Here is a 26,925-nt window from a genome sequence, read left to right on the forward strand (position 1 = left end):
CCTGCCAAGCTAGTTTAAGCCCTCCCCAATAGCACTAGCAAACCTCATCGCAATGATATTGGTCCCAGGCCTGTTGAGGTGCAACCCTTCTGGCTTGTACAGGTGCACCTCCCTGAAATGTGATCCCAGTGCTCCAGGAATCTTCCTTCTGTAACATCTCCCCAGCCACACAGTCATCTACACCATCCTCGTATTTCTGTACTCTGTGTGGCACTGGGAATAATCCAAGGATTACCACCTTTGAAATCATGCCTTTTAATTTCTTTCCTAGTTTCCTAAAATCGGCTTTCTGCTTATGTTGTTGGTACCAGTGTGGACCATGTTGGCCGGCATGAACACAATGGGCCTATTTCTGTGCTGTATAACTCTTATGACTCATGACCTCTGGCTGCTCAAACTCTCCCTCAAAATGTTCTGCAGTTGTTCAGTGACATTCTTGACCCTGGCACAAGGGAAGCGATATGCCATCCTGGAATCAAGTTTGCAACCACAGAGACACCTGTCTGTTACCCTAACTATTGAATCCCCTAACACTATTGCTTGCTATCCTTCCTCCTCTCCCACCAAACAGCAGAATCACCTACTGTGCTGTGGACTTTCCCCTGGCTGTATTCTCCAGAGGAACAGTCATCCTTATCAGTATTCAGAATGAAACACCAGTCAGAGAGCAGGATGTGCTCAGGGGACTCCTACACCACTTGCCTGGTAGCCCTTGCCTGACTGACAGTTTCCTCTCTGCCTGCACACTCTCAAGTTGTGGGATGACTCCCCAACCCCTCCCCCATATCCCCCAGAAATGTACTATCAACATAGTTGTCAGCCTCGTGGATGCATTTTCGTGACACCAGCTATGGAACCTCCAAAACTCAGTACTCAGGCTGCCCCAGCTAACAACATTTTTTGCACATGTGGTTGGCCGGGACATGAGAAACATCCTGGTGTTTCCATATGGCACAGAATGTACCATTTGATGGACTGAGATTCAATGTAACTTAGAAACAATAGTGGTGCACTTCTCCTACTTCCTTGCCCTCATCATTGCTTCCTTGACAACTATGCATTTTTTGTTAAAAACTCATCCTTATCTCTTATCCTAAAGTAAGTTTATCCATCATTGAAAATTTAATTGTTTTGAAACCTTATAATTGCCTGTCAAGGACCTCTTTAAATGATTATTAAATTATGGAGTAGGTTGCTTATAAAATATATCTGATGCTTATCAGTTTATGATCTATTAGCACCTTGTAACTCTTCTTTGTCATCTTACCATTATAATATGGAGAGAATTTCTAATGGTCTGCTCTATACAGTACAGTTCAAAGACAGGCAGACCAAAAAATCTGATAAGCACAATCAGTACAATGTGTGAGTTTGCTGTTTGAATCCCTGAAGAAAGTGCACAATCAACTCACCGAGGTTATGACTGGAGCTGCACCAGAGAGTTGGTAACGTTTAAGCCACAAACATGAATTGCTTTCTTGTTCAGTCTTGGTCTTAAATACTTGCACAGAATGAGCGATGAATTTTAAAACATTGGCCTTTCGGACTTTAGGGTATTGTCATCTGAGAATCTGTGCTTTATATAAAGAAGTTTAAATGGAGTATAAAGCTAACTGTCAAGTGCATGGTTTAGGGAAATTGACTATCAATACTCTTGTATAATGTATCCAAATGCTACTGTGGTCTGGCCTAATTTGGTGAAGGACCAGTCCTTGTTACAGTTGGTTCTAATTTCAACCTGTTACTTCACTTGATGGACAAAATGGAAATAAGCATCAACATTTTCAAACATATTGATTCAAATTTATTTCCTAAATTTGCAGGAGCTACAGAAGGAACATGCAAGACAGGCTTTTATGCAGAGAGATAAAGATAAGAGTGGCAGCATTTCTGTCATCGATTTCAAGGATCTCATGGTCACTGTTCGCCCACACATGCTAACCCAATTTGTGGAACAATCCTTAGTAACAGTAAGTTGCATAATTATATTAAACACATAGGGCTGCATTTTCCAGTCGGTGAGTGGGGGCGGGGCCCACTTACTGATGTGTAAAATGACACGAGGTGACGTCGGGCGTGTGTCCCGATATCATTGCGTGTCATTCCGATCTTTAGTTCGGCAGGCGCATACTGGAGTCAGCTACGCGCCTGCCAAGCTGTCATCGGCTACTTAAGGCCTTTAAAAAAGTAATTAACCCAATTAATGGACCTGCCCATCCGACCTTAAGGTTGGTGGGCAGGTGAAGAGCCCAGGCAGCCTTCAGAAAAAACATGAACCCTCATCCACGGGCAGGATGAGGTTTCATGAGAGTTTTAAAATGTGTATAAAACTTTTAAATAAAAGTAATTGACATGTCCCTGCTCATGTGACAGTGTCACATGAGCAGACATGTCAGGAATATTTTTTTCTCCCTTTAATAAAGCTTTCAAATCTGAGCCGAACTGCCTGAGGCAGCACTTTGTCTCAGGGAGATCTGTATGCTATTTCGCATGCATGCGCGAAAGAGCGCACTCCCGGCTCAGGGAATGCCCCCCCCCCCCCACCCACACAGGGTACGCACAGCGCTTCCGGGCAGATGTCACGCTGGGCAGGCCTTAATTAGCCTGTCCACGTAAAATGGCAGCACGCCCCCAACTGGGGGTGCCGATCGGGAATTCGCCTGGCCGCATACGCACAATCCCCCCCGACAGAGAGAAAATGCTGCCCATAGGTTTTGTGGAATGCTGAAACCAGTATAAATGGGTAAAACTACATTCATATCAAACTTTACTAAATGATTATATTTTCAACAGTGATGGCCTTTGTTAAGTGATTCTAGTGTTTTAAAAGAATCATATTATTCTATGAAAATATTTTCCACAAAAAAGGATCTTTAAAGTGCCTCTCATGAGATCAAGGGGAGAAATTTGCCTCGCACTCAAAGTGGGCAGCAAGTCAGGGAGGCTGTTGCTCAGTATGTTGGTCTGAGGCCTACACTAAAGTTGGCATTAGGCCTCATTTCAACGGAAGCAAAGATCAGCAGATGCAAAATAGGCATCTTAATTCAGTGCATCAATTGAGGCCCCATGAGTTCTAGACGCCTCTGATGCTGAGCCAGCCCACAGGATGGTCTGGGGAAGAAGACCACACTGAAGTCTCAAGGGGATGAACCTGAGCTTGCAGCAGCTTAGTGGAACCTCGGGGAGCACTCCTGCATCTTGTAGCTGCACAATAATATAACTTTGACATAATTTTGTGGTGCTTTTTGAGCACCTTTAAGGATAACTAGTGTAGGATCCTGATTTGCATAATAAAGCAGCCTTGTGTTGGAGTGAGGGGGACTGCTCATCCGGCATGTGTGTCAGTGGTATGGCTGAGGTTAAATCCCCAGTGATTTTCAAATCTTGGCCACTCGCATTTTGGACATAAAACAAATGGTTGGGAGTTGAATTTCTTCCCCCCCCCACAAAATCCCATGTCAGTTGGGAGAGTTGCAACTATCTGATGCTTCTAATAATTTTCTGCTGCCTAATTTGTACTGAAAAGCTTTCAAGTGCAATAACCTAAGACTATATACTATTGTAAATTATTCCCATTATATATAAGTATTTGTTTAGGTTTCCAGGAGATGGGTTGTGTTCTGCTAATAATTAGTTGTTGAAACTTTCATAGTAAACTTTTTGGGGATTGGATCAGTCTTAACTATATAATATAAGTTTTGTTTAATACCAAGTAATTGTGTATTACATATAAGGAGTTTTATAGAGAAGTATTTCTGATTCAAAAGATATGAATGACTTTACATGAATAAAATTTACTATTTTTGTTTTCCTTTATTACTTGTAGGCAGCAGGAGGTTCTCCAACCCATCGAGTCAGCTTCTCCTTCTATAATGGTTTTAACTCTCTCCTTAACAACATGGAGCTCATTATAGGAGTCTACCATACCATAGCTGGCTCCAGTAAAAATATGAAAGTTGGTAAAGGTTAGAAGGATTTCTAATTATGCCTTCTGGTTATTTCCCTGGTTTAGAGGTGGGGAGGGTGAGGGGAAAGATATGCTGGTTTTTAAAAATCAGTCACTGATTGCCCATCTCAACCTGTGACACATCTTTTGATTACTGCATCCCAGGTCTGTACACCTTTGTTGCTTTTTACTTTTATTTCCATGTCCATCAAGTTTAAGCAAGTAAATAAGCCAGAGTCAGATACATGGGGATCTTTAAGGCTGTACCAGACTAGGCTAACATCCAAATTGGCACTCAATAAAAGCAGCTTTATAGTGCAGATTAAGTATTCTGTAACTTTTGCTACAGTACAGTAAGCTGCCCTACATGCTTGGACAGAGATTGTAATCAACCTTATCTGACCACTTTTACTGCTTGTTCGTACTGCAGTAAAAAGGCTTCATTAGTTAGATATATTGGGACTTCTGCATGCAAATTTCCACATGCCCTCATTGCACTGATCCACATTTGATTAATACCTTATGTCTAGTAATAGAAGATACATAGATACATCTTCAAGCTGTATAGTCCTTTCCTAATGTTAAATAATGAAGCAATGTAGCACATTATTTTTTGCTTTAGAGGAATTTACTCTTGCTGCCCAGGAACTTGGTGAAGTGACACCTATGGAAATTGATATTTTGTTTCGGTTATCGGACATCTACCAGCCACGTGGGTGAGTTGGATATCACAACACACTATTTGTATTTTTTAAAATATGTTCATATTTGGCAGTTAAGTAGAATGCAGTTAGAATGTGTTCATATACAGAGCATGGACAATGCTTGATGATAATATACCTCCACTTACAACTACCAAATCTTATGCATTTCACCAAAGGTTTAAGTAAATTTTTTAGACCACACAGACTGTGCTTGATATAAAGCTGTGGTATATTTAGGGCTAGAAGGGCTTGAGGCCATGTACTTTAATGGTTTTAATTTATTGTCTATTTAAATTAGTCAATTACTTAAGATACTTATTGAGTTGTAATGTTGTCAAATTTCTGCTTCTGACATAAAAACTTTGAGTTTAATGGTGATACGCTGTGAAATGTGTTAATTATTGATGGTTAGATAATCATAAGTATTTTCCATATTTATAATGTCACAGAAGACTTATGAAATGTGAATAATTTAATATCAGGCCTATATTAAGGTTTGAATTTCTAGGGCAATGTATCCTAACCCCTCTCTCCATCCCTTTGGTGTTGATCTTAAAAGTTTTCACCAGTAATTTCTGTAGAGGTTCTACGATCATCTGCAAGAATTTTGGCAGAAACCCCAAACCCATTTTATTCACATTGTCACACATTTCTGTGAAAACCAAGGCAGTGTACTCATTTGGCATCTCCAGTAGTCCTTTATCCTCCATTTTCTTTTACATCTCTAATTGGTCCCAACCTTTAACTATTATTTTACTTATATGACTTATAAAAACCTTTACTATTTCCATTTATAATCCGTGAGTCTTTCTTCAAATTTTCTCTTAGCATTTCTAATCAATGTTGATTCCCTCCACAATTTTTAGGCTTTTTCGCTATTGTTAACCTTATGGGCAGAATTTTACATCCGGCGTATCGGGGTGGGCCCGACACGCTGGAATGTAAAATGACGCGCAATGATATCGGGCATGTCCTGACGTCATTGCGCTGCCTCGCGATATTTCATTTGGTGGGTGCACGAGAAGTCGGCTGCACGCCTGCCAATAATTGAAAGGTCTATTAAGGCTATTAACGTACTAATTAACTCCAAATTTACGCTGCTCGTCCAACCTAACAGCAGGTGAAAAGGCCAAGCGGCCTTTACGTTTTTTAGGAAATCTCATCCACGAGCAGGATGAAGTTTTCTAAAGCTAATACTGATTATATAAGAACTTAATTTTGAAAATAAAAACATGTCGCATCTCATGTGACACAGTCTCACGTGCCTCAGGGATATTGAAGCGTTCTTTCACGTGCATGCGCAAAAGAGTGCTGGACCCGACTCTCCCTCCTCAACCTGCCCGTACAGGTAGCGTCAGCGCTACCGCTCACGATCCACGCTGGGTGGGCCTTAATTGGCCTGCCTGCATGAAATCGTGGTGCTGAGCCAATCGTGGGCGGCGGTCGGCTCAGCAACCGCCCACTCCCACCAAGCCCGCCTGACCAATGTAAAATCCTGGCCTATATCTGCCACACTGTTGGTGTTAAGTTCTTATTTTAACTTGTTTCTCTGTTCACCCAAGGAAAATGGCACCAACTTATATACCCAAATTCATGATATGCGCTCTCGGTATGCGAAGACCAGGGCTGTGAATTTGTAACATGTATGCTAAGCTATTAATTCCCCTTCATAAGATGTATAATGTTTTTCTCTATAGATATGTCACATTAGCAGACCTTAAAAGAATAGCGCCTCATGGGGAAGGAATCTTGCCCTATTACCTGAGAGAATCTACGGTGAGAGAGTTGCAAAATATTATACAGTTATGTTTCTGGAACTTGAAACTGTGTAATGTTTATGTATTTAAACTTTGTAAGATGAAGTCTGATTGCTAACCTAGTATTTAATATGGCTGTTAATAGTTTGGTATTGAACTGGTTTAGGAACAAAAACGTACATATTTATTTCTTCCCTAAACCATTCACAATGTTTTTAAATCTATGTTTCAAGTATTAGTGGTGCACTTTAGCTCTTTGGTATCTTGTTATTGCACATTCGCAAATGTACTAACTTTTTCATTAATATTTTTGTAAATTCTGATTATCTGCTCTTCCAGTAACTGCCTCTTTTTATTCCTTTGTGGGATGTGAGCTTTGCTGGCAAGGCCAGCATTTGCTGTCCATCCCTAATTGTCATTGACAAGGTAGTAGTGAGACACCTTCTTCAATGACTGAAGTCCATGTGGTGTAGACAGACCCAGAGGACTAATAAGAAGAGAGTTCCAAGTTTTTGACCCAGCAGTAGTGAAGAAACCGTTATATAGGTCCAAGTCAAGATATGTGTGATTTGGAAGGGATCTTGCAGGTAGTAGTGTTCCCATGCTTGTGCAGCTCTTGTCCTTCTACATGGTAGAGGTGTTGAGTTTGGAAGGGATGTTGAAGGAGCCTTAGTGAGTTCCTGCAGTCTACTTCATTAATGATACACACTGCTGCCACCATGCATCAGTGGTGGAGGGAATAAATGTTTAATGTGGCGGATGGAGTGCCAATCAAGTGATCTGTTTCGTCCTGAATGATGCTGAGCTTCTTGAGTACTGTTGGAGCTGTATTCATCCAGGCAAGAGGGGAGCCTTCCATCACACTCCTGACTTGTGTTTTATAGATGCTGGGCAGTCTTTGGAGAGTCAGAAGGTGAGTAAATTCAAAGAAGAGTAAAACTGGACAGACCACCCGACAACGAACTAGGCATCAGAAATTACAATGGCACACCCTGCCCAGTTGACGTTGCAAAGCCCTCCTTGCTAACATGAAGAGCTTGTGTCAAAATTAGAAGAGCTGTCCCACTGACTAGTCAAGCAATAGCCTGACATAGTCACATTCACTGAATCGTATATTTCAGCCAACGTCCCAGACTTGTCCATCACTATCTCCAGGTATGTCCTGTCCCACCGGCAGGAAGGTCCACCAGAGATGGTGGCATAATGACATACAGTTGAGAGGGTGTTGCCCTGGGAAATTTCAACATTGAATCTGAGGCCCAGGAAGTCTCATGGCATCAGGTTAAACATGAGCAAGGAAACCTCCTGCTGATTACCAGTTACTGCCCTCCCTCAGCTGATGCATCAGCACTCCTACAAATTGAACGCCACTTGGAAGAAGCACTAAGGATAGCAAGAGCACAGAATGCACTCTGCGTGGGGGATTTCAGTGGCTATCACCAAGAGTTGCTTGGTAGCATCACTTGTGACTAAGCTGGTCGAATCCTGCAGGACATATTCCATATTCTTGCTTCTGTTAGTGTGAGTGTTTTTCTCCTGGGTTGCTGTTGAGCTTCGTCTTACTACTTCTTTCTCTTCAGGATCTGAGTAGCAAGTTCAAATGGCTTCCTTTCCAAGAATATTAAGATACTGCGGCTCCGCCTTGTAGTTCCCTGGTCTGTCTCGACCCTGTATGATCTTAGTTGTGGTGTTCTTCATGTTGTTGTGCCTTCTCTTTGTTGGTCTCATACCTTTACTCTTTTTCCAGGCTTTAGCACTAGTAACCCATGTGCTCTGTGCCTGCTACAAGCCTACTTGTTACTCTATTCCTCATGCTGTTTTACACTCTTGTGGTCGTTCAAGGTAATATTAGGTTTAAGCTTCTATATCAGAGATGCAAGTTGTAACTCAGATGATAAGAAACCATTTTGTAGCGGTGAGGTTCAATAACTCAGAAGAGCTAGATTAAGGTCTTCATTGTTCTTCAGCAATCCTTTGATGGTTCGTACACCTCCCTCAGCTTCTCCATTAGCCTGAGGATAATGAGGTGAACTGGTTACGTGAATGAATCCATATTCCTTTGCAAAATTTTGGAATAATCCATTAGCAAATTATGGACCATTGTCTGACACGATGATGCCCTGAAGGCCATGTGTTGCATACATTTTCTTCACTGATTGGATGACTTATTGTGCTGTGATGCTGTGCAATTTGCTTACTTCAATCCATCTTGAGTGGTAATCATTGACAATAAGGAATGTTTTCCCCTTTAAATCTAATAAGTCCATTCCCAGATGCCCCACAGCCTTGATGGAAAAGTAGAAGATATTAATGGTTCTTTTTCCTCTTGGCTGTTTACTGCACACATAATAGAATTAGAAATCATTTTTTGTATTGATCGGATAATGTCTGGCCACCAGACTGATTGCTGGGCTCTAGCTTGACATTTTGCTATCCTAAGTGACTTTGGGGAAGTCTTTGAAGAATATCAAGCCAAAGTGCTCTCGATGTGACTATTCTCTCACTGAAGACTAGTAAGTCATCAATGACTGGAGTGCTTGTACTGTTCGAAGTTGTATTAAATTACTGGGGATATAGCCTGGCCATCCTTCTAGACAATATTCTCTTATCTGGAGACACTCGTCATTTTGCTGCTGTGCTTGGTTTATCTCCAGCAACTTTTTTGCAATAGATGTTGAATAATTAGGAATGTATATGCTTCCAACTCCTCGATGAAGTGTAAATCCTCCTGCTTTTCCTCCTGATGGTACCCTCAACAATGTGTCATTTGAAACTTCCCTTGAACATACTCTGTTATGGAGTCATACCTCATTAATCTTAATCTGAACTTCTGGATTCTGGGCAGCAGTTTTACAATTTCTTTCATGTTCAGGAGAGTGACTGGTAGCTTGTGGTCTGTTTCAATTTTGAACTGCAATGCCATCATATAGTCTCAGAATTTTTGCATGCTCACATCGCTGCCAATGCTTCTTTCGCGATAGTGGCATAACTTTGTTCAGTTTCTGATAATGACCTTGAGGCTGAGTAAACTGTTCTACATTTACCATCTCTGCACTCGAAAAATGCTCCTAGACCTGTAGATCTGCTGCTACTATGGTCAGTAACTCTGGGTTGTAATGTACCAAAATTTCAGAAGAGATTAAAAGCTGTTTAATCTTTTTGAAAGCATTTTGCTGGTCCACATTCCAGCACCACTGTTGACCCTGCCTCAAAAATTGTTTCAAAGGCTCATTGACCTCTGCCAAATTTGGTAGTAACTTGCCAACTTGGTTAACTATACCGAGGGATCTTTGTAGCTCATTATGTTCCTGGGTTGTGGGAATTCCCTGCTTACACTTGCTTTTTGTGTATCAACTGTGATTTCACTGTCTTGTATTTTGTGACCTAGAAACTTGGTCATAGATTTGGTGAACTCATAATTTTCATTCACTGTTAGGCCTGCATTCTGTAAGACTCGCCCTGTGTTCGAGGTCTAGGTGAGGCTCTTTGGTTATTCTCCCAAAATAAGCTGCTGGAGATTGTAGCTTGTTAAAACCTTACTCTTTATTTACAGCTACTATATACATATTGGACCTCTGGAACTTCTGCTCCCCACCATATCTCTGTGACTCAATCATATGATGTTGCACCATTATTACATCAGCATCATGTGCTTGTGACGTTAACCCATTACTCTTCAGAAGTCGGATGTTTGCAGATGATTGCGCAATGGTCAGTACCATCCACAACTCTTCAGATACTGAAGCATACCATGTCCATATGCAACAATACCTGGACAACATTCCACCTTAGGCTGTTAAGTGTCAATTAACACACAACACACAAATGCCAAGCAATGACTATCTCCAATAAGAGAGATCCTAACCATCCCCCCTTGATAGTCAATGGAATCACTATTGCTGGATCCCCGACAATCAATATCCTGGGGGTTACTGTTGACCAGAAGCTAGATCAGCCATATAAATACTGTAGCTACAAGAGCAGATCAGAGGCTGGGAATTCAGTGGTGAGTAACTCATCTCCTGACCCCCAGAAGCCTGTCCACCATCTACAAGGCACCAGCCAGGAGTGTCATGGAATACTCTCTCTCTACTTGCCGGATGAGTGTGTCTCAAACAACACTTAAGAAGTTTGACACCATCCAGGACAAAGCAGCCTGCTTGATTGGTACCCCATTCACCACCCTAAACATTCACTCCCTCCAACACCAGTGCACGTTGTGTTCTATATAAAGATGCACTGCAGCAACTCACCAGGTCTCCTTTGAAAGCATCATCTAAACCACAACCTCCAACATCTGGAAGTACAAGGGCAGCAAATGGGTGAGAACACCACCACCTGCAAGTTCCCCTCCAAGCCACGTACCATCCTGACTTGGAACTATATTGCCATTTCTTCGCTGTCGCTGGGTCAAAATCCTGGAGCTCCCTTCCTAACAGCACTGTGAGTGTACTTTCCACCAAATGGACTACAACAGTTCAAGAAGGCAGCTCACCACCACCACCAACTCGAGGCAATTAGAGATCAGCAACAAATGCTGGCCTTGTCAGTAATGCCCAAATCACATGAAAGAATAAAATAAAAGATGCATTTGTCCATGACAGTTATCAGTAGCAGTAACCACTTCACAGTCCTTCTGGAGATGTAGTCTCATCTTCACGTTGAGTGTACCACCGTGCCAAATGAGATAGCTTGAGAACAGCTTTAGCAGCTCAAAACTGGGCTTCCATTTAGTGCTTTGGGCCATCAGTAGCAGTAGAATTGTATTCAACTGCCATATGCAATTTCATGTCCCAGCATATCCCTCACTCTATCATTATCATCAATCCATGGGATCAGTGTTGGTTCAATGAGTATTGCAGGAAAGCAGTGCTATATAAATGACTTGACACCTGGTGAAGCTACGACACAGAATTACATACATCTAAACAGCGGAAGCAGCTTGCGATAGACTGAGCTCAGTGAGCCCACAATCAATGGATTAGATCAAAGCTCTACAGCCCTGCCAGATCCAGTCGTGAATGGTGGTGGACAATTAAACAACGGACGGGAGGATGAGCCGCCACAAATAACCCCATCCTCAGTGATTGGAGAACTCAGCACATCAACGCGAAAGACAAGGATGAAGCGTTTGCAACTATATTCAGCCAGAAGTGCCAGGTGGATTATCCATCTCAGCCTCCTCCTGTAGTCCACAGCATCACTGGTGCCAGTCTTCAGCCGATTTGATCCACTCCACGTTAAATCAAGAAATGGCTGAAGACACTGGGCACATCAAGGACTACGGACCTTGACATCACCCAGAGGTAATACTAAAGACTTGTGTTCACGAATAAGCCTTGCCTATAGCCAAGTTGTTCCAGTACAGCTACAACATTGGCATCTACCTGACAATGTGTAAAATTGCCCGGGAAAGTCTTGTCCACAAAAAGCAGGACAAGTCCAACCTGGCCAATTGCCACCTAATCAGTCCATAGTGTCCTTGACAATGCTATCAAGTGGCACTTCCTGCTCACTGATGGTCAGTTCGGGTTCACTAGGCCCACTCGGCTCCAGACGTCATTACAGATTTGATCCATGTATGGGCAAAAAGAGCTGAATTCAAGAGGTGAGGTGAGAATGCCTTCAGATGTTAGTGAGTAGGACTTTGCAGGTAGATTGGGCAGGGTGTGTCTTTGTCAGTTCCGGTGTCTAGTTTGATGCCCAGTGGTCGATTTGGATTCTTTTAACTTTTCTGTACCAGTTTGATATAGCTGAGTGGCTTGCTAGGCCATTTCAGAGAGCAGTTAAGAGTCAACCTCATCTGGAGTTACATGTAGCCAGACTGGGTAAGGACAGCAGATTTCCTTTCCAAAATGACATTAGTGAACCATATGGTGTTTTACAACAGTCCAGTAGCTTCATGGATCATCATTATTGAGACCAGCATATATATTATTCCAGATTTATAAACTAATTGAGTTTAAATTCCACTAGGTACCATGGTATCCAGAGTAGTAGTCTAGGCCTCTGAATTATTAGTCCAGTAACATTTTAACAATGAGAGGAGTGAGAGCTGAGGGGAAGAAAAATGTTTTGAGAAACAATTTTAATGCAAAATCCACTTCACCTGATGTGAAAGTAAGTGGTTGTACAATTCAAGTGGAGGGCTCAAGAACAGCCTGCATTTATATTATGCTTTTAACGTAGGAAAACTTTCTAAGGTAATTAACAGAAGAGTAATCACACAATGTGTAGGGAGGAACTTCCTGCGTTTTGGACCCAGTTTGCTGAAAACTTGCTGCCAATCTTGAGATGAAGGGATCTCAGATTGCATAAGCAGCTAGAACTGAAACAATGTAAAGTTCTGAGAGTGTTGTAGAAATGGAAGAGGTTACAGAAATTGTGTGTGGCCATGGAGGGATTTAAACACAGGTTTTTGAAGCAGGTCATTTGATGGAATAAATATGATGCTGCATACTGTTTTAAGATAAAAAATTATTTCATGGAATCTTTGTGGATTTAGGTCCAATGACACAGGCAAGGTATATGACAAGGTATGACCAAGCCAGGGTTGAGGTTGCTGCCTTTCCCAATGCAACATATTCACATCAGTCCTCCCTTCCACTCAAGTGGTTTTTCAGCAGCCTGATAGCTGTCAGTGCAAAGCCACTGCCATTCAAGAGAGGTGCAGCAGCATCAAACATGACTGGAGAGATGGAACAGGCAGGCATGACATTGATTGATGAGAAGTGCGATGAGATAAGCACATTTAAAATTAAAAGGGGATGTACTGAATAAACTAAACAAACTCAAAGTCCCTGGTCCAGATGGATTGCATCCACGTATTTTAAAAGATTCTAGGGAAGAGATAGCAGAGGCATTATTTCTCATATTTAATAATACAAAAAGGTGTAGTTCCAAAGGACTGGAGGATAACTATTAAAATTCATATATTTAAGAAAAAGGACAGAAATGTCCAGAGAATTACAGATCTTAACATCGGTGGTAAGAAAAATAATGGAACTCCTACTAAAGGAGAGGATAGAAGAACATCTAGAAATGAGGAATATAATAATGAATAATGCGTATGGATTTCGAAAGGGAAAATCTTGCTTGACCAACCTTATTGAATTTTGAGATGAGGTAACAGAGTGAATAAACAATGATAATGCATTAGATTTAATTTATCTGGATTTTCCTAAGGCCTTCAATAAGGTGCTCCATAATCGATGAATGAATAAGGTCAGAGAATGTGAAGTCAGTGGACAAGTGGCAGAATGGATTGCTAGCTGGCTTCAAGACAGAAAGCAGAGAGTAGGAGTCAAGGGTAGTTATTCAGGGTGTCAGGAGATATGAAGAGGTATTCCAGAAGGATCAGTTCTGGAACCACTGCTGTTCACAATTTGGTCTTTGGGATCAAAAACAAAATCTAAATTGGGGATGACATCAAATTGGGGGATAGTCAATACTGATGAGGACTGCAACAAATGACAAGATGAAATTAATTAACTTAGAGAATGGGCAAATAATTGGCACACGAAGTTCAACACAGATAAATATGAGGTAGTACGTTTTCATCGGAAGAATAGGGAGACCACTTATTACTTGGCAGGTGCAAATCTAGGTGAGGTAGAGGAACAAAGGGATCTTGAAGTACAGATACATCAATCACAGATTAGCAAGGCCATAAAAAAAGTAAACCATGCACTAGACTTTATTTCTAGAGGGATAGAAGAAAATAGGGAAGTTATGCTAAACCTGTAGTTTACCTTAGTTGGATCACACTTAGAATACTGTGTGCAGTTTTGATTGCCATATATGAAGGATATAGATACATCGCAGAGGTTGCAGAGAAGATTTGTAAGGATGATACCAGAAATGCGTGGCTGTACATAACAGGAAAGGATTGACAGGCTGAGGTCTCTTTTCTCTTGATAAAAGAAGGGGGTGACCTGATAGAGGTCTTTAAAATTATGAAACGATTTGAGATATTGTATACAGAGCTAATATTTCTTCTTGTGGGGAAGAACATAACTAGAGGCCATCTACATAAGATAGCCACCAACAAATCCAAAGGGAATTTAGAAGAAACTTCTTGACTCAAAGAGTGGTAAAAAGGTGGAACTCGCTACCTCAGGATGTGATTATAGTAAATAGTATAGATGCATTTAAAGGGAAGCTAGAGAAGCATTTGAGGGAGAAGGAAATAAATGATTACTATGGTAGATGTAGATGAGGAACAATGGGAAGAGGCTCAAGTGGAGCATAAACGCTGGCATGTACTGGTGGCCAGTTTCTAAGCCATATATCCTAAGAAATCCTGTAGCTATCTGATGTCCATTCTGTAATAGTATGATCTGGTTCATGCAGGGCTAATGTGGGACTGAGTACAGTACTGCCCACACAGTGATGTAAGAAAGCACATGACCCAGACCCAGGGTCATTCTAGAGATGGACAGAAATGTCTCAAGGCCTAGGATGAAGTCAGCTCCATACCTGCACCCGCTACTGTATATATGTATAGAGTTATGACTTTTTAATAAAGTCTTGCTGTTAGTATACTCAAATGAAGCCTACTTCATGGAGTCTGAAGCAGGATTCTTCATGGTGGCAGCGTCCGGATCTAAAACCCTTATGCTCAGGATCAGATTCAAAAACAATCCATTACCCTCTGGCAATACAACGGCTTGAGCAGCAGAATGGCAGCACAGCAAAACAAACTCAATGAGACTTGGCTAAATTACAAGAAAACTCAAGACAATGTACTTGAGTTTCGCAACAAAAAGGAAAACCTGTTGAAAGACCGTCACATGCTACAAGGATGCCTCAGGTCCAAGTTTGTCCCTCGGAACATTACAAATTGAGACAAAATTAATTTAATGCCACTCTGAAAGAACTGGCAACTCGGTTTTCAGAGAAGAGTCAGGAATGTTCACTATTCTGTGGGGAACCTGAGAGGTACAAGCATGAGACTGCAGCATTGAAGGAAGCACTTATACATTTGGAACGAACCTTGGAAAAACATTCCATTCCCAAAGAGATATATGAAGAGATGAAAATCCAGAACACGGAATGCCAAGCGAAGGTAGAAGTTCTCAGTAAAGAGTGTGAGGTCTTTCAAAAACAATTCACAGAAGCTCAATTACAGAATGTGACCTTGAAAGGCAGCACAGAGGAATTACACTTTGCTAAAAAAAAACTGATCAGTGGAGAGAATACAACATGGAGTAGCAAACAGATCTTTGAGCTGATGTACATTGTCTGGAATCAGTCTTTCTTTCTTTGAGCAGGGATGCCTGCGAAGCCGTAGGTCCCCTCCAGACGGCAGAAGATGTCAAGACTACCACTGTCTTGAATAGCACGGCCCTGCTTCCTCAAACACCAAAGAGTATTCAGACTCTAATTTCACATGCGACCTCTCTTCTCTTTTTTGCGGAGTAGGTTTGTCCATTATCATTCCAGGTACTGGAAAGACCCCAGTGGTCAGACCAACCTACCACACATGAGATTACCATGGCACCTCCAGTGGAAGTGGTGCCAGAGAAGGATCAACAGTCTGAGGCACATCTACCTCTAACAACGATGATGGTACGGTTGGTAGACACACCAACCACTGTGCACACACGACAACTTCCAGCCAGTGTGCCAGAACCATAAGGGATTATGGAACCTTGTAGCAGTCTTGCACCATCAACAACAAAAACAGAGGTTAGCATGCTAATCAATGTTCTTCTTGCCACAAGAATGCCCTTCCTCAACCTCAAAGAGCTTGCCAATGGCCCAAATGGAAAAAGAAGAAGAAAAGGCACTGCCTAGCAGATGAATACCATTTTGGCCTACCCTGCAAGAACCGGTCAAGAGTAACAACAACCATGCACCACCAAACCAGCCAGACCAACCAGATGTGGTTTAACATCAAGTAATGGAAGAAACAATGAAATCATACCCAGGTGCCAGTCCAACTTCCAAGCCAAAAACAAGAACCAGAATCACTAGAGCCTACCACTGTCTCAACAGAATGGCAAATGATATGGAAGGATTATAAATCCTCCAGACTGCCTGAACTTCTAACTTCAAGGACTTGAAGGGGAGAGATGGGGTAGCAAGAATGTTGTTAACTTTAATACTGTAATAGTAATAATGTTGGAATAGCACTAAGGTTGTAACAAAAAGGTAAATGCACAAGACTTATAACAATGTAAGGCTTGAAGTAAACTAACATAACTCTATATCCATGGGATAAAAACTAGGGGGAAGGTGTATAGTAGGGTCTGGTTCATACAGGGTTAATGCAGGACTGAGTACAGTACTGTCATGCAGTGATGTAAGAAGGCACATAATCCAGAGCCAGAATCTGTCTAGAGATGGACAGAGATGTGTAAAGAACTAGGATGGAATCAACTCCATACCTGTACCCTCTACTTTATATATGTATATACTCAAGACTACGTAGCCTACTTCATGGTGTTTGAGGCAGGATTCTTCACATGCTGAGGCAGGTGGGGGGGTCATGAGCTACCTCAATTTAGGAGACTATCAGTGGCAGTGACAGAATCTTACGGCCACCTCACTGTCTCCTCTGATGGAAACATTACCAAGAAGGAACATGAGATTAGCTAGTAAAACACAACATCCATTGACTGATGGGAAGGAAAAGCACTGTGGGATCAAGTTTATTTTGATAAATTTTTGGCATAGTGTGTTCTCTGTGGGGAGTTATTTTGATTTCTTCATAGAGTTTAAGTGCTGTGCTGGGCACAGGTTCTTTCTTTGGAGCTGGGGTCATTGTTCAGATTATTCAGGGTTTAGAGATGGTGACAGGAGAACTATGATGTTTGTTATTGGATTACACAGTATTTCAGGAAAATTGAGGCAACTTGCAAGAGGCTTGCTGCTTGCCATTCTTGATCCTCTTCTGGCTCATGTTGTGTCTCTTCTTCCTCTCCTAAGGAGTCTCACTTCTGCTTCAGGATCATGCCTTTGTTAATGGCCAGATTGTGCGACATACAGAACACAACAATGATCATGGGCATTTTTGCTGGTTAATATATTAGGATCCCTTTTGCTTTGTTCAAGCACCCAAAGTACTGTTTTGGAATACTTATCATGTAATCTGTGATAGATTTTGTGGGAGCATCTTTACATTCACCCAGTATGAGAATTGAATTTGAGACAGAGGAATCATGAGTCAAGACAGGTGTCTCTGTTCAACCAACAATCACCCTTCACTGGGTGACTGCATGAGATTAAGTGTTTTGTGTGCTAGCTGGGAATTTAGCACTGACATGCGTAATATTAAACTGTTGGTTATTCACAAACTGCTTGTTGATAGAGTAGCTGCCCTTCCTGATCATATAAGCTCTGCAGTGGAGAATGATTACTTGCTTGTATGCCATCAGTGACTCCCTGAATATTTGGAAAACTAGCCACTTAATGCAAGTGCCTGCTGGTTCTTGGGATTCATGGTGTTGGCAGTGAACTCCCAGCTCTGACAGATAATGTTTTTATGACTTGTTGAATGTACCTGTGGACTGTAGACTGACTGTCCTTGTAAGTATGGCTCCCAGAGCCTCTCTGCACTAAAGAGAGTCAAGGAACTTTCATCTTGACAGACAAATAAATATCAACCCTGCACCAAGGCTCCAATACGACACACTACCTTTTACAAAATTCCTGTGCACCTCCCTGGTGAATCTTAACCTTCAGACACTCTAATCTGGATTTTAAAATCGAGATGTGATGGGGTGGAAGGAGGAGGCTGGTGTTCATTGGCACACTGGAAATCAGTGCAGTTTGTCTGCCAGTGGCATTTTAACCCAATCATTTCATTTTCCACCAATCACTGTGACTGAACATGTTGACGACCCACACGATGTGACTTCAATTTCAGTATTTAAAGGGACACTGAAAAATGCAGTACCAAAGATTTTGGAGTTGGGAGCCAAAGGAAAAGAAGTGGGAGAATGAAGACTAGCAGGGCAAAGGCTGTTCCTCAGTTCAGTGATGCCTTGCTGCATGTGCTGGTGGTGGTGAGGAGCTGGAGGTATATAGTATTCCCTAGCAAAAGGAGGAAACTGGCTGGGAACAACAAGAAGGTATGGTTGGAGGTAGCAGAGGATGATGACAACAGGTGCATAATGCAATGCTCCTGGATGCAATGTAGGAAGTTCTTCAATTACTTAAGCAGGACAGGAAAATTGACCGCCATGGTTCATTCATTTACATCCTTATATGCATATCATCCCAACCCTTTCACTTGGCCTTCTTAAGTCTACTCCAGCATATCACTGCTCACAACAACTTACCTTGCAGGTATGCCCAACCCCCTAGGCCTATGCAACTTCCTCACATCCCCATCTGCCTTTTCATGGCTGACACTCACCCCAACCCTTATGCAATGTCATGTGTCTCCTTTATAGTCATCCTCAACAAATGCTCTCCATCCGTTCAAGACATTCTGTAATTCGTAAGTCTTTTTTCTGTCCCTACAGGAGAACAGAGCACAGAACATGAGGGAAAACCAGAGGTGATCCTCCAGTCACCTCATAGCTAACAAATACAGAGTCTTGGTGTGCCTAACCTTCAGATTTGGGGAGATGAGAGACGGCTCTCAAGTTACCGGTGACAAAATTAAATATTAGATAATTATGTGTAAAATTTGATGTCAACAGCGAGTGATGAATGACTATGTACATAATATTAACATGAACCTTTTGTACCTTGACAGGTACCTTATGTCTTTTCTCTGTCATCAGGCTTTCCCTCACCCTGCAGGAGTTGGTCCAGCTAGCCACCGCCACTGACTCTTCAGAGGAAGTAAATCCCTCTGATGGTGCACTATCACATGACCCTTGCATACCATGCAGTAGCTCATATGCTTACAATTCTGCAGGACCGGTAAAACAAATAATTGAGTTTTCACCTGGTGAGTCACACATCACAGGTGAGCAAGGAGAGGATGGCGGCGGTGACAGGTGTGGGGAATCCTCACTGGAGGGCACAGGGTGCTCAAAGGTCTGTTCAGCTGGACACATGTTGATAACTTGGGAGTCATCAAAGAACATGATACTTCAGAGCCAGCAGCAGAGAATGTGCAGACAATCCAGCTGCATTGTGCATGCTTTCAGAGAGATTAGAAGAATCCATCTCAAGCATCAGTGGCACAATGTCAAAGGTATTTGCAATCATGTCATCAGCTGTGGCAAGGACGGCATGAATGGCAAGAATGGAGCATTAAAGATAGCAATTACATGAATACATGCAGACATATGCCAATGCCTTACATACTATGCCAGCTTTAATAAGATAATTGATACCCTAGCTGCAGCCATTTAATGCCCCATTGATCTGCAAAGCGTTCTCCAGCTCACTGCTAGCAGGGCACTGCAGTTGGGAAACAAAAGGGAATATGGTGAAAGGGGACATGGAAGTGGGAACTCAGCTCAAAGCATTTCCACTTCTTTTCCTCAGTAAGTACCCCACATGCTGCTTTGTGTCCTGATGGCCAAATCTGCCCCTTCACAGATGTAGGTGAAGCAGACTTTGGGGCTCTCATGGGCTCCACAATGCAGAGGACATCAGCCAAGAGTGCGTCAGCTGCCAGGGCAGGGATCTGAGCAGCCTGTCTCTAAATCTGCTGAAACCACACAGGTTGCATCAGTTAGGACCTGTGGGAAAGGGAAGAGTAAAAATTTGACACATCCGGTGGTCATATGGCATTCATTGCATCATTCCTTTCCCTCATTCTGCAGGTTTATGAGAAATGTCATCAGGCAAGTTTTCGGTGGCTATCCCTTGTCTCTGAGTAGCTGGCCCATAACTCTGTTTCTAGGTCAGAAGACAACTGGGAGGGTGGATTGCTGCAAGACAAAAGCATCAGGGCAGCCAAACAGAAATCCTGCACACACCTGCATAAATATCTTTTTGCGGCTGTACACCAGCTGCAAGTTAATGGAGTGGAAACCGTTATAGTTTCCAAATACTCCGGCGTAATAGAAGGGTGCCTTAACTTCCATTTGCATGCAGTCAGTGATGCCTTGCCTGTGGGAAGCCAGCCAGTTCATTCTGATTGGAACCATTAGAGACCAAGTTGACATAATTACTGTTTCTGGCAAAAAAAACAATCATCTGATTTATGCATTTGTGACAGCAAGAGTCTCTGAATCTTTCCAGGACAACATTCTGAGGTGAAAATGTTGAGAGCGGTGGAGACTGTGATGGTCACTGGTTAAGTATGATCACCAGAAGGTTGGAAATGCCTGCCATCACCTGACACAACACCCTGAGTCTCCTGAAACACTGATGTTCATTTATCGACAACGTCTGCCAGTAGACCCTATGTACTCCATATTGTCTGCTAAGTGTTGCATGTCTGCTGATGCCCTCCTTTCTGTGGAGCTGCAGAGCTGTGCAGCAAGCTGTCCTTGGCACAGGTCCTGGTGCTGCTGGTGATCATCTTGGTCCCCCTCTGAGGCTCAAAGTAGCACAACATAGGTGGCATCCATGCTAATGTGATAATTCAGTGCTCCAAATTGTAGATCAGACTGCTGAACCTCCAAAGTGCAGATGACACCGCTATAGTAAGTAATGCTAACTCCTAATTGTGTGAAGTAACCTCTCAGCACAAGAACTATGAACAAACCTTTTCACCCAAGCACTCACTTGCCAAGCTTTCATTGACAGTTTTCAAAAACTTTGGAAAACCCACATAGCCACCTTCATCCTGCTGTAATTAAAGATTAACAATTGAAATTGACAATTCACCTTTTTTCCAAGAAGTTAGTCATACATTGCCTAATGCACTGCATTTAATTGGGGAACTTAGTGGGTTGGAGCCAGCTTCCTGACATGCTTCCATTTTTCTTGGATTTCACCCTTCTGGTACCTAAACCTACCCGTTCACCATGTTAAAATTTCTCTAAATGTTGTCGCAGGTTAGGGACAGGAAGGTGGTATTTGTACTGCTTGTCATCAAGACGAATTTCATACTTGACTTCACCATCTTCATCCCCATAGATTAAATATGATTGATGCACCTATTCTGATGTCACAGACATATTGTTCAGAACTCCACAGATACAGTATTTAAACTCAATAATACTACTTTCAAAATCAACATAAAGTAAGAAGCTCACTTGAGAAATGTGTTCTGCCTGCTCCAATGCAAAGAGTGCAGAAATGCAGCTTCTCTCTTCTTTATACCCACCTTTATTGAGGCATCCTGCATCTTACTTGCACGTGATCTGCAACCAAAAGCTGGGGCACATGCTGTTGACAGTGTCAAAATACAATTTAAATTCAATTTAAATGGCAATGCTTGGTTCAGCGTGTCGCAATTTTGAGCCAGAGGAAATAGAACTGTACAAAAATGGAAGCTTATTTCTTTGTCAATTATACCTGAAAATCGGATGCTAACAGAAAATTAGAAGAATATTAGTTTGGATCTTTTCCAAAAGTATTTTTAATCTTAAAGCTTTTCATGCAGTGAGGAATGGTAGAATACCCAGGTTGTTCCAATTGTGTGCTGATCAATCTTCCAGAACAAATACAATCTGATATTTTTTGCATTACATTACTGTGTGTGGATTCTACCACATGTCCTGAAATTGAGAGACATTTTAAACTGTTTTCTCAGTTGATTTGATTTGTTGCTTTAACAAGGATTAGGCAATAATTGTTACATTCTACATATTTTCCTTATGTCAGAACGGATTCGTTAATTTTTTGCTCTGCTGCAGTAGCTTAGGATTTGGAACTGTGATGAACTATGAAGTAACCAACCCTTGTAGATTGTTGCCTTCTCAGATTTTTGTTTTTTTTTTAAAGCTGGCCAGAAGTGACAAAAGTTATTTTTCTCTGATGGAACTGGCAGAGTCAGGGTACAGATTTACTCTTGGTGGAATTGCTGGAGGTTAGTTGGTATACATTTTCTTTTCTCTCTGCATAAACAATTTCTATAAAAATGTCTTCTCTACCTTCCTTTTGAGCAGATTCTTCATTGTGTTGATGGGAGACCATATCATAAGTTCCTTTATAGAAGTGCTTTTGTACCTGCCACTGATCAGAGGTGGTATTTCTGTTTCACTTGGCTCCAGACTGGCTTCAGAAGAGACAAGTTAATAATGAGTTAGAGTTACTTCTGAAAATATTTTAATTAAAATCTTTCTTTGTAAAGTTGGCAGATAAAAAGAACTTAATTAATGAATGTGATTTCTATCGAGGGAGTAGTTTAGTGTCTTTTCCCTTGTCTCCATTGTTACAGATTTTAAAATAACTTCATTGCTGCTCTGCTCTACAGCCACAGGTGCTACTTCTGTCTATCCAATTGACCTGGTGAAAACTCGTTTGCAGAACCAACGTTCCACAGGGTCATTTGTGGAAGAGGTTATGTACCGTAACAGCTATGATTGCTTCAGGAAAGTGCTGCAATATGAAGGCGTAATTGGACTTTACAGAGGTCAGTTTGTGCATTGTTCTGCAGTCAGTCAGTTCACATTATTAACAGGAAATGTGATCCTCCTGTTTTGATGTTGTTACAGAAGTAGGCAGCAGTGACTTATTAGATCACAAAATATGTCACCATTCTAATGAACTGCCCATAATTCAAACTATTAACATTTTTTTTGCCTTGCTTCTATAAAGTTTTGTTTTCATTTCATATTCATTCTGATACTTCCATTAATATTAACTTTAGAGATTGCTGAGAAAATTTTGCAAATTGTTACTTACAGCTTTCCATACATATATAATACTTCGAAAATGCTTTTTTAAAAAAAATCTTTGAATAGCACACTTGGCACAATTAATGTTTATTATCTCTGTTCTGTTGAATCCTTTAATATGAAATCTATGCTAAGTACACTTGCTCCTTTGTATACCTGCATTTTATAAGTTACGCTTCTAATTTAATAGGGGATATCACTTTCAAAGTGTTTTTGAAATTAGGTGTGGAAACTTGTCCCTCTGGCCAGAGTTTTAGGGGGCTGTTTGGAATGGGTTTGGAAGCTGGGGGAGGAATGTAAAACTGAAAGGGATGAAGCTGGACCAGAAGTCCAACATTTTCACGTTGTTTTGTATATTTTAACAATATAGCCGACTCGAAGAGTAGATTTTGCACAGCAACACAGTGAGAAGATAGTTAAGTTCCTTAACTGGCCAATTGACATCAATTTTATGGTGCATTTAGAATTTTGTTAATGGCACAGGGGAAACATAGGCCTTCTGGGTCTTGCCTGCTTAAAGGAGATGGCAAACAAGTGGGAGCTTAGTGTTGGCTCCCTGTGGCAGCCATCGAGGGAACCAGCAGGCCATACAGGGGAGGGTGGAGCAGTGCGGACACTGGTGGTTGAAGATAGGAGGGGGAGAAAGTGTCAACACTGGGGCGTGCTGCCAGGGTGCTATTGGTGCAGTGGCACTTGTTTAAAAGAAACAAGTGAGAGGGGAGGAACTGTCTGGATGCAAAGCTTTGCACAAGGAGAGAGGCCACTTGCCAGATGCCTCATTCACCCAGGCTTTGGGCCCCCAATGAGGAGGAGGAGCACCAGAGAGAGAGGGGAGTCTAGTGGAACATCAGCAGCCTCAGAGTGAACAGCCTCAGGTTGGCGATGCCAAAGAAGGGTGCAGAGAGACACATGAACAGCCTCCTGCATGCAGGAGAATCTACCCTGATGAGAGACTCCACCATCTGATGCTCAGCTACCTCTAGATGTCTGAGTGGAAGAGTCAGCAAAGGCTGTGCCTCTCCAGGGGGGCCATCACTGATTTATGCGCCATGTTGCAAGACAAGCTGGGACCCATGGGGTTTTGTGGACGCTCAGTGCCATTGGCTCTGAAGATCACCGTGGCTCTGAACTTCTAGGCCTCTTGAACTTTCTAGGGGTCCACTGGAGATATGTGTGGGATCTCGTGGTCAGCAACGCATCAGTGAATCAAGGAGGTCCCTGATGCCCTGTTTGAGTGGGTCGGCAACTATGGGCGGTACCACACTGAACTGCACAGTCGAGTACAGAGGTCCATTGCATTCGGGACCATCGCTGGACTCTTCTTAAGTGCAAGATGTCATCAAGTGCACACACATGGCCATCAAGGCTCCGAAAAAACAGCCAGCGGTCTTCATCAAAAGGAAGGGCTTCCACTAACTCAATGTACAATTGGTATGCGACCATAGCAGAAGGATCCTTTGTCAATGTCTTGTCAATTATATTGTTAGGGTTTGTTAATATTAATTGCATTGTTAAGGGAAGCAGGTGATGGGCATTTGAAACCATATAAATAGGGAATAACTGGGACACTGGGTGTGGGCAAGGAGTGTTGACACTGGATAAAGCCAGCAAACGATCTCAGCAAGGAAAGGCTCTGAGCCTTAGTTTTGACTTGATCAACTGGCTTGAATCCTAATAAATATTGGTAGCAGAGGATGGCTGGCCTAAAGTTGAAGATTGGAAAATAAGATACCTTTTCAGACAAAGGATTATAATTGGAATTACTTGGAGAAGAATGGCTGAAACCAGGTGTAAAGTATCAGGGTATGATTTTCCACCGTTGTTCTGTGAAGATGAACCTTATGACCAATGAAAGAAATAAGTGGTTATACGGACATGGGTTATGCCCTTACCAAAGTAAAAGCAAGGTATGGCCTTGGCACTTTCGCTTCCCAACAGAAGCAGGATCAGGTGCAAAGTATTTTCGGAGCTAGAGGCTCATCATTTGGACCAACCAGATAATCTCTTAAAATTTATGGACGACATTTATAAGAAAGATGATCTATTAAATGCATTGGAGGCATGGTCAGACTTTGACAAATTTAGAAGGATGGACGGTTATTCCATAGAACAATATATGATGGAATTTTAACGGGTTATATACAAGATTGCAGAAATTCTATTTGGAGATCTCTAATTCAGTGCTTGCTTTCAAACTATTGGATTGTGCTAAAGTATCAAACATGGATAAGCTCCTGGTTTTGATTGGAGTTAGATTCTCAGAAAGAGGTAACCAGAAACTTTAGTTCAGTAATGGGTGTTCTAGTTGCAGAGTCATTCAGTTTTGATGTGTTAGACAGTGGGTGCATGCCCACAATATGTGTATTGGATTGGTTAAAGCATTACGCGGATTCTCTAAATAGTAAGACCGAAGTATGGTTAAGGAATATGAAAGTTCTACTTCAGGTTCGGGATGATAACACATTAAAATCACTAAAGGGAGTGGTAATTCCGTGCAAAATAGCTGGGGTAAACTATTTTGTCAGCACAGATGTAGCGTCCCATGAAATACCCCTACTGTTGAGTAAGCCGTATATGAAAAAAGCTCAAATGAAATTAGATATGGAATACGATAAGGCAATTGTTTGGTGAAATCTGTAGATTTACAGATTACACGATGAGGACATTATTGTTTCCTCTTAACAAGGCCCAACATTTCTAATCATGATATTAAAGAAGTGTTGATGACATCAGGGGATGGAGTTTAAAAAGAAAAAAGGCAATTTGTTTTAAAATTACATCAGCAGTTTTCCCATCTATCTTGTCATAGGTTAAATATTCTACTAAAGGATGCAGGGGTAATGGGTGATTAATATGCTAAACTTATAAAACAGATCAGTGAGAAGTGGGATATATATTAAAGAAATATAGGACACCATCATGGCCCATTGTGAGTCTCCTATTCGCAAGAGACTTTAATGAAATTGTAGCAATGGACTTGAAGGTATGGAATAAGGACAAAAACATTTTTCTCTTACACTTCATAGGCAGGGTGTAGATTCAGTATGTCAACAGTCATATATAGTAAAGATAAAAATTGTAAATTGTGGATTGGATATTTGAAAAATGGATAGGAACTGGACCAGGAGCTCTGGCTAAATTCCTACCTGACAATGTAGAGGAGAATTCGCCAATGATGAATTTGAAAGTATGTGTGAAAATATGAATATCATAGTAATGAACACAACAGTGGAAAGTCTCTTTGTAATGGGATTTATAAAATAAATCACAGAGTGATTGAAGAGATGCTTCACAAAATCTTAGTTGACCAACCAAGCTGTAAACCAATATCTGCCCTGTGTTATGATCCCAGCTGATGTTACTGCTGGATCCGAGGGTAGAACCCGGCTTGATAGATCCTAACTTCTATTTTTCATTTAGAAATGTGGAGGCTGGCTATTGAACAGAGTCACAGGAATCAGCTGATGAACTTGTAATAAAAGAACAAAACATTTATTAAACAAGAGAAGATTAACTATATTACAACGCTCATTCACCCACAACTATACTTTTACAGATATATACCAATTTGTAAGGATAACAAAAGCTGCAAAAGCTATCTTATACTATAAGGTTCACAGTAAGTACACAGTCCTTGTAAACCAATAGGCGATCTGTGGTCAAACACACCACACTCTGAAACCAAGTGACAGATGCCACCCCAAAAAGATGTTATGGATCTCTCATGAACTCCCCCCCAGGTGCTTGTCATACCATGAGCCAACCAGACTCGCTGAACTCCACCTTTCGCACAAGGATTTCCAATCTCACCGCTC

General features: G+C 41.7%; 1 protein-coding gene across 1 annotated transcript in view; it reads left to right on the forward strand.

Moving 5' to 3' along the window:
• The window catches only part of LOC121276315 (calcium-binding mitochondrial carrier protein Aralar2-like), a 280,042-nt gene that overhangs the window by 121,634 nt on the left and 131,483 nt on the right, over positions 1-26,925 (forward strand). Inside the window, exons 4-10 of the mRNA XM_041184583.1 lie at positions 1,824-1,970; positions 3,827-3,965; positions 4,569-4,662; positions 6,348-6,426; positions 15,305-15,310; positions 22,215-22,299; positions 22,687-22,845. Of these exons, the coding sequence (XP_041040517.1) occupies positions 1,824-1,970; positions 3,827-3,965; positions 4,569-4,662; positions 6,348-6,426; positions 15,305-15,310; positions 22,215-22,299; positions 22,687-22,845 (709 nt within the window). The remainder of the gene's footprint in view (positions 1-1,823; positions 1,971-3,826; positions 3,966-4,568; positions 4,663-6,347; positions 6,427-15,304; positions 15,311-22,214; positions 22,300-22,686; positions 22,846-26,925) is intronic.

This window comes from Carcharodon carcharias, chromosome 3, assembly GCF_017639515.1.
Source record: "Carcharodon carcharias isolate sCarCar2 chromosome 3, sCarCar2.pri, whole genome shotgun sequence".
In the NCBI taxonomy this organism is placed as follows: Eukaryota; Metazoa; Chordata; class Chondrichthyes; order Lamniformes; family Lamnidae; genus Carcharodon; species Carcharodon carcharias.